At 36.5% G+C, this 8,345-nt stretch overlaps 1 protein-coding gene across 1 annotated transcript in view; it reads right to left on the reverse strand.

Moving 5' to 3' along the window:
* Nucleotides 1-7,795, reverse strand: part of erbb2 (erb-b2 receptor tyrosine kinase 2) — a 43,029-nt gene extending 35,234 nt beyond the window's left edge. The window contains 1 exon segment of the mRNA XM_048170537.1: nt 7,505-7,795. Coding sequence (XP_048026494.1) covers nt 7,505-7,583 — 79 coding nt within the window. The 5' untranslated portion in view covers nt 7,584-7,795.
* Nucleotides 7,796-8,345: the final 550 nt, after the last annotated feature.

An 8,345-nucleotide genomic window follows, 5' to 3' on the forward strand; every position in this document is an offset into this window, starting at 1 on the left:
AAGATACTGCAGCGTACATTTAAACAGTTTTTTTTATTATTATGAACATAGGACGGCCTAGGCAATTTTCCTTTTTGTTTTATGTAGCATATTATTCAATGCTCTACCATCTATACTTGCTCAGTAGCTTTTAGTTTCATAGTTGTATTGGCGACAGGTTTGTTTACAGTCCGAAAAAAAACTTAACTGGGGGCACTTTGCATTACGTCATCGCTCCCTTGCGTTACTTCAGATGCCCCTTCCTTAGTGCTCCGCTGGCGCCGGCTCTGCATGCTGGCGTGACACGTGAGAATGAACCTCATTGGTTCTCACGCATCAAGCAAGCATGTTTGAGCATGTTTGTTTACCAAATTTGAGTGTTCTATATACACTCGCTGAACGTTGCTTAAATAAAGTGATCTTGAAGTTAGTCATAAAGCGATCATGTCTTTTCAGAAGACTTAAACCACTCGATTCATATAGATCTCTTTTGCAATCTCTTTATGAACGTTTTGAAGCATCAGAGTTTCGGATAAATAGACTTTCATGGGAAAGACAGACAAAAATAAAAATAAAAAATATCTTCATTTCTGTTACGAAGATGAACAAGAATCTTATGGATTTTAAAGGGATAGTTCACCCAAAAATGAAAATAATGTCATTTATTACTCACCCTCATGCCGTTCCACACCCGTAAAACCTTCATTAATCTTCGTAATGCAAATTAAGATATTTTTGTTGAAATCCGATGGCTCAGTGAGGCCTGCGTAGCCAGCAATGACATTTCCTCTCTCAAGATCCATTAATGTACTAAAAACATATTTAAATCAGTTCATGTGAGTACAGTGGTTCAATATTAATATTATAAAGCGATGAGAATATTTTTGGTGCGCCAAAAAAACTAAATAACGATATATAGTGATGGCTTCGGAGCGTTATGAATCAGCGCGTCGCTTTATAATATTAATATTGAACCACTGTACTCACATGAACTGATTTAAATATGTTTTTAGTACCTTAATGGATCTTGAGAGAGGAAATGTCATTGCTGGCTATGCAGGCCTCACTGAGCCATCGGGTTTCAACAAAAATATCTTAATTTGTGTTCTGAAGATTAACGAAGGTCTTACGGGTGTGGAACGGCATGAGGGTGAGTAATAAATTACATTATTTTCATTTTTGGGTGAGCTAACCCTTTAAAGGACATGAGGGTGAGTAATTGATGAATTTCATTTTTAGGTGAACCATGCCTTTAATAACAGGTACTCCAATAAAATTTCTGTCAGATTCTGCTTAAAATGTTGTGTTTGTGGTGAAAATGTGAGTATATTTTTGCAGAAACACATTTTTACTTATTTTGTGCTTTAAAACATGCAGTAACAAACTGACATAGTAAGTGATGAATGTAGTAGCAAAACAAGAACTCCTGTCATACACAGTGTAGACACATTCCTCGTCATTGGAAACTTGATGTGTCACAAGGTGTAAGAGCTGCTTTTGGTCTCTAGGACAACAACACAAGAGAGACAGATTGAATATAAATCAGTGCTCTTTACCTGTGCAGTGAGCAAATTCACCACACCTACTCTTGGTGTGCGGCCAGACAGGAAGTAGAGTGCGTATTTCACTAGCGTGTACTCAATAGGTTTTCAGCTGCCAACTTCTGTTAACCGCTGCTGTCACGGAGACTGATCTCACAGTCAACAACAATACACAAAACATAGTGCAAGCTGACATTTACAGCGACCAAAGATCAACTGCTGCCTAAGAGGTCCTGACCACGGTTATAATAAGAGAAACACCAATAAGACCTTTTATAACTGGCCACAGGAACAGGGTCTCCAAATGGGGTATTGTCACTTTGATTGTGTCCTTTGGGCATTAACCTCAAATGTTTCTGAATGGACAAGCCAATGCATCAAAATCGATAAAACTTTCAATAACACAGCGGTGACAAAAACACTCAACTAAAGTAAGCGTTTAAGTGCACAATGACAAATCAATTCAATTTGTGTATAATATTATATCTTTTCTTTATTTATTCAAATACACATGCAATGTTTTTTACAAAGCATATCAGTGCTTTTCTACAAGCATATTCTATTCTTGCTCTCTTGTACATACTCAGTCACACAACAAACAAGAATTTCTCAACCGACAGGAAGAACAGGATTTGGACGAGACCTTGTGTCTCTGTGTTTGTGAAGCGTGTATCGCTCCGTTCTGACACACTGCTACACGCATACCAAAATACTGATGAGATACACGCATGCATATGCTGAACTAATGCTTGTGAGCATTCCCGACGAGATAATGACCTTGAACTTACTTTACATATAGAAGCTTTCCTGCAGGTAACCAAACACAACGTACAATACACAGCAACAGCCTGCTTGCACGATAGTCAATGAATGCATTAATGGGTTTGGTTAGTTTATCTAAATTTTTATATAGGGTTTGATCTCTTTGGTGGTGATGCTTTAGTTGTTCAGTTTGCACAGTAAAACCCTATTGAAAAAGGAAATTTTGTAACATTCAATATTTATTTACTTATGGGTTAAGAGCCTCTACAGAGACCATAGTGACCCAAAGCTGTGATTGGAAATACATCAAAAATCTACAGTGATGGTAGATGGTAAATTAAATTGTAATGGATCTTTTTGTGCCTTATTTACTTTTTTATTTGATCTGTATTTATAAGTAATTGTTCCAAAATGAGAATTTCAATCAACTGATTCAAATGTTGTTGTTTTTTTTTTCTTTTTTGTGAACCAAAGACATTCTTGTCAGTGTCTTTGGTTGCTGCATTACGTATCAGGTTAATTTTGAACATTATGCCATATTCACTGTGTTTTGAGACTTGGAATGTAGGACGCAAATTAAATAAATTAACTACATTGATGACACATTTATGGTGCTTCCACCATTTTTTGGAGCTTAGCAGCCGTGTATTCACCATTCACTGTCATTGTATACATGTATTAAAAACAAAAACAAAAAAAGAGCAGCACAAACATTCTGCTAAATATCTCTTTTTCTGTTCCTTAGAAGAAAAAAGTAAAATCTATTTGAAACAACACGAGAAATTAAATAAAGACAGAAATGTCATTTTTGGAAGAATTTTTTTTTAAAGATTGTATTTTATTTTTTATTAAAGGGTTAATTCACCCAAAAATGAATTTTCTTTTTTTTCTGTCATTAATTACTCACCCTCATGTTGTTCTACACCTGTAAGACCTTTGTTCATCTTCGGAACACAAATTAAGATATTGTTGATGAAATTCAATGGCTCAGTGAGGCCTGCATTGAGAGCAAAGCCATTCAATCTCTCAAGGTCCATAAAGGTACGTGAGTTCAGTGGTTCTATCTTAATATTATAAAGTGACAACGATACTTTTTGTGCGCCAAAAAAAAAAAAAAAAAAAAAAACGACTTTTCAGCAATATCTATATGGGCCACTTTCAAAACACTGCTTCATGAAGCTTCAGAGCTTTATGAATCTTTTGTTTCAAATTAGTGATTCAGATCTCCTATCAAACGGCTAAACTGCTGAAATCACGTAACTTTGGCGCTCCGATTCACTGATTCGATTCATAAAGCTCCGAAGCAGTGTTTTGAAATCGGCCCATATAAATATTGTTGAAAAGTCATTATTTTGTTTTTTTGGCACACAAAAAGTATTCTTGTCACTTAATAATATTAAGATAGAACCCCTGAACTCACATGAACTGTTTCAAATATGTTTTTAGTACCTTTATGGACCTTGAGAGTTTGAATGGCTTTGCTCTCAATAGAGGCCTCACTGAGCCATTGAATTTCATCAACAATATCTTAATTTGTGTTCCGAAGATGAACGAAGGTCTTACAGGTGTAGAACAACATGAGGGTGAGTAATAAATTACATTATTTTCATTTTTTGGTGAACTAACCCTTTAAGGCCTGTTTACACCTTCACAATAATGATAACTTCAACAATGACAATATAAGCGTTCACACCAACTGACAATAAAGTTCTGTTTATTTTAAGCATGAGCTGCAGCTATGTCTTCTGCTACTTTAATGCTCTAGTTGGGTGGATTCTGATTGGCTGTCAATGATTTTATCATTCATCAGTTGAATCATTCTAAAAGTGATTCCAGTGATTTCAGAATGTCTGTGTCAGTGAAGTCTCTATTCTTGTTGAATTGGAACGTTTATTAAAACTTTATAGTTATAGTTATCGTCCTTGGTGTGAAAGGGCCTTTACTCTGATAATAACTATTGATACAGCATGTGACAGTGAGGCTGAAGACCAGTAAACGAGTGGTGACACTTTCAGCTAAAAGCATTGCTAAAAGCCCCATTACAGGTTCTGAAACACTTAACAATGAAACATGTAAAGCATATCTAAGACAGCTCTGTACATCCGCAACAACTGATAACAAGGACAAGCCCACTGAGCACAGCAGTGAACCAACTCTCAGTTTAGTAACTGCATGCACAACATGTACTTATGCATATGCAGAATCAGATGGCAAAAGTTTGACAGGGACTGATTTTGAGAATGGGAGATGTGGTCACATTAGATAAGGTCCCATGGTCCCATGCAAATGTCTCAATGCCATTGTTTATGGATTCTGCTTGTCAACAAGACTGAATGCTTCTTGCAGGCTGTTGACAATCTAAGCACCTCAAGGATGCTTAACCCTTTAAAGCCTAACATATAAAAGAATAGTCAGAAAAAATATTTTTAAAAATGTTGCGTATGTGTTTTTTGAGTACAATATTTAATACATCAGGCTTTTGTGGCTCATACAGTATAGGACAATATGGAGCTCATACTCATTTTTATTCAGAGGACCAAAACTGAGCAAAAATATGCAATTTGGTGCAGTTGTCACTCTATATCTCCCAATAATACATCTTAGTTAGATAATAATTCAATCATGACAACTCTCTGAAGATTTTTAGCATGGTAATGGATATGACAATGTTAATGTATTTGGTCTTGGCGGAATAGATCTGCTACGCTGCTGAATTGATGCTGCTGCAGAGCAAGTACAGGAACTTGCTACTGCCAATTCATACGCCGATACGTTGCTGCGAGTAAGACATAGTGCTGCTGCACAAATACCATTTATCAATAACCCATAGCAGGTGGAGCTGGGGAAGGCGGAGGGTTTTAGCGCGATGCAAACTGCTATAGTGCATGTAACCAGCCATTTAAATGTGTGAGCAACAACCTCATTGGTTGCAGAAGTGACATGGACTAGCTTGTGAATCAGCTTGTGCCAGTAGTTAATGCTGTAATTATCATCAGTTTGCATTAAGGACCCATCAGCCATTGCCATCTAGAGTTTCATGACTGAACTATATATATCAACATGTTCTCCAACCAATACACCTATATAGGTTGTTTGTCACTTCCCTGAAATACGACCCATAGGAGCGTTTACTAAAGTTGTGCCCCTGTCGACAACAGGACACTTTCATTTTAATGCATTGTTCCCTTTTATCTGCATCATATTTCGGGTTTCGCGTAGCTCAATTGGCAGAGCATTGCAATATATAACAATATGCAATCATGTGATCATGCGATCGTGGGTTCGATTCCAGGGAACATATGTGCTCATAAAGTATATATGCACTATAAATCACTAAGAGTAGGTTTAGGGGTGGGGTGGGTGTAGTCGTTAATAAAAAATGATTTTTGCTAAATGGAAATAGGACAAATGGTGTAAAAAGTCCACACATTGCATTTAAATGAACAAGCATTTTGATTGGTAACGACAGTCATATGTCATTTCACGTAACACGACACTGTCATTATTTTTACGCCAGCTAGAGGGCGCATGACTTTAAAACGTAAATATAGGTTGTTATAAGGTGGTTGAAAAATGACCTATAGGGTCATTTTTTTTTGGAGGATATATATATATATATATATGGGGGGGGGGGGGGGGGGCAAAAAATATAATGCAATGCAGTACAATGATAATTGAGAGATGTACAAATAAATGCTCCTCAAAAGCCTGATGTATCATATTTGAAAACATGATTTTTCTAAAAAAAAACATTTTTACAATTTGACTAAAAGGCACAACAAAACTTTTTTCAGCAAAGTTTTGATCATGTTGACAATTTAGAGGCATGAAAAAATCAAACACTCACATGCAGACACACAATTGTGTGTAATCAGAAGCTGACAGTTACACAGTACTTTAAAACAAATGACCTTTGGAATAACTTCGTTCAGCGAGCAGGAAGGAGTGTATGATTTCTAAGAAAACACAAATTCTTCCTCCGCTGAGTGCATGTACAGTACACACAGAGAAATGAAATTCAATGAGTACATTTAAGTAAAAAAAAACAATAATAGTTTATGACATATTGGTATTTTGTGTTATGCAGAGAATGAGCTGGTATATAACCTCCAGCAATTCAGTTTTGTACACAATTTTTGGTAATCTCTGATTACAAATCAGATAGCTGAATCCATTGTTTTATGGGCTGATGTACTGGACTTCTCTGCATAATATAATAACAACACACACAAAAAAGCACTAAAACATACCATGATTCTACTTTGGTGTTTCATACATGTTTATGTCAATACCATGTTTTTAAGCATGTACCATGGAATTCTTTCACTTATAGTAATATGCATATGGTTATTACTCAGTACCATGGTATATATCAAAGTACAATAGTAATACTATATCCAACATTGTACCATGGTGTTGCCACTGTACATCTGCATGTGTCTGCTACTACTGTTTATTGATTAACAATTATTAATGTTGCCCTGTGTTCATGCTATTGAATTATTACCTATTGTTAAAATAATAACTTGCATATCATCGTAATTATCATGTTGTTGTTGTTGTTTTTCTGTGATTCTGACCCAGTTAATTGTTATTGTATGATTATATTATTACAAATTTGGATTAGTATTACATTTTGGTTTACAGGAGGATGTCATTAATATTTCATAAATTCAAAACATTTTTTTTTAAAGATATCAGGACTTGTGCCCATTAAACTCTTGTTCTCTTGGCTGTCAGGTTTCAGCGCTATTGTCATGCAGAAGTTGCAAATCAAGTTTGTGCGACATACTTCACCTACGACTATTGCGCCAACAGTGTGAGAAAAAACACCGACGAGATTTTTTTTAATTTAACCACTTTAAATAAGCCTAAAGTTAAATTATTCCAAGTTTAAATGGTAAAGCTGTTGACTCTTGTAAAACAACTTCTCAAATTCCACACTCCGTCTACACTGCAAGCAGGCGACGCGATAAAAAAAAAAAAAAAGCTCCAAACCTTGGGCTCAAACAGTCGCGTGAAAATGCAGTGGGCCCCGCGCGCCGGTCGCGTCGCGTCTCGAGCAGTGTAGATGGGGTGTCAACCGCTCGAGTAGTAGTTTCAACACAAGAATGTGTCCCGCTGCTGTTTGTTCGTGTTAAACTCTCTTTCTGCTCAGTAACTTTAGATTAATGTAATAGTATAATATGGGAATAGTTTGGGAATGTGTGGAGATGACCCACCTTCTCTCCCTGTAGCGGCTGTAATACCCAACAGCAGCAGCAGGACCCAGACGAGCCCAAAACTTCTGTCCGCCTCCATCGATTAGTCCTCCATTAGTTAATAGTCCTCCAGTTCATACCCAGATCCCATATATGTTACACAGATCCACCTCGTGTAGTTTCGATGTGTTTAATATACCTGTTTTTTTTCTTTGTTATTCCCCGAATACCAACAACTTCCTGGCATGAGCGAGTGCGCCAGACTCTCCAGTCAGTGTGTGTGTATGTGTGCGTGTGCTATAATGCGCGCGCTCCCGCGGAGGAGTGGCAGTACAGATTGACTCCAGCCCAGCTGTACTGCCACATTCAGAATCAGAATTAGCTTTATTGCCAAGTATACACGGTTTGTTTTGGTGACAGAAGTTTCCAGCGCACAGATAGAATGAAAGCGACAAGACAGATAATAAAATATAAAAGTGAATATATAAAAATACACAATATACAAAATAAACAATAGACATTATATGTATGTACAGGTATGTTATATACAAATGCAAGGGAATGTGAATAAGAGGTGTGGTATGCTAAATAAATATATGTATGTTGTGTATTGCACGTTTATTACTTTTTCATGAGGTAGATGGCCTGATGAAAGAAACTTTTCTTGTACCTGGCAAGATGGCAACAATTTAAAGGATTAGTTCACTTTCAAATGAAAATGTCCTGATAATGTACTCACCCCCATGTCATCCAAGATGTCCATGTCCTTCTCTTTTCAGTCGAAAAGAAATTAAGGTTTTTGATGAAAACATTCCAGGATTTTTCTCCATATAGTGAACTTCAATGGCCTCCAAATAGTTGA

This window comes from Megalobrama amblycephala, linkage group LG20, assembly GCF_018812025.1.
Source record: "Megalobrama amblycephala isolate DHTTF-2021 linkage group LG20, ASM1881202v1, whole genome shotgun sequence".
NCBI classification, from domain to species: Eukaryota; Metazoa; Chordata; class Actinopteri; order Cypriniformes; family Xenocyprididae; genus Megalobrama; species Megalobrama amblycephala.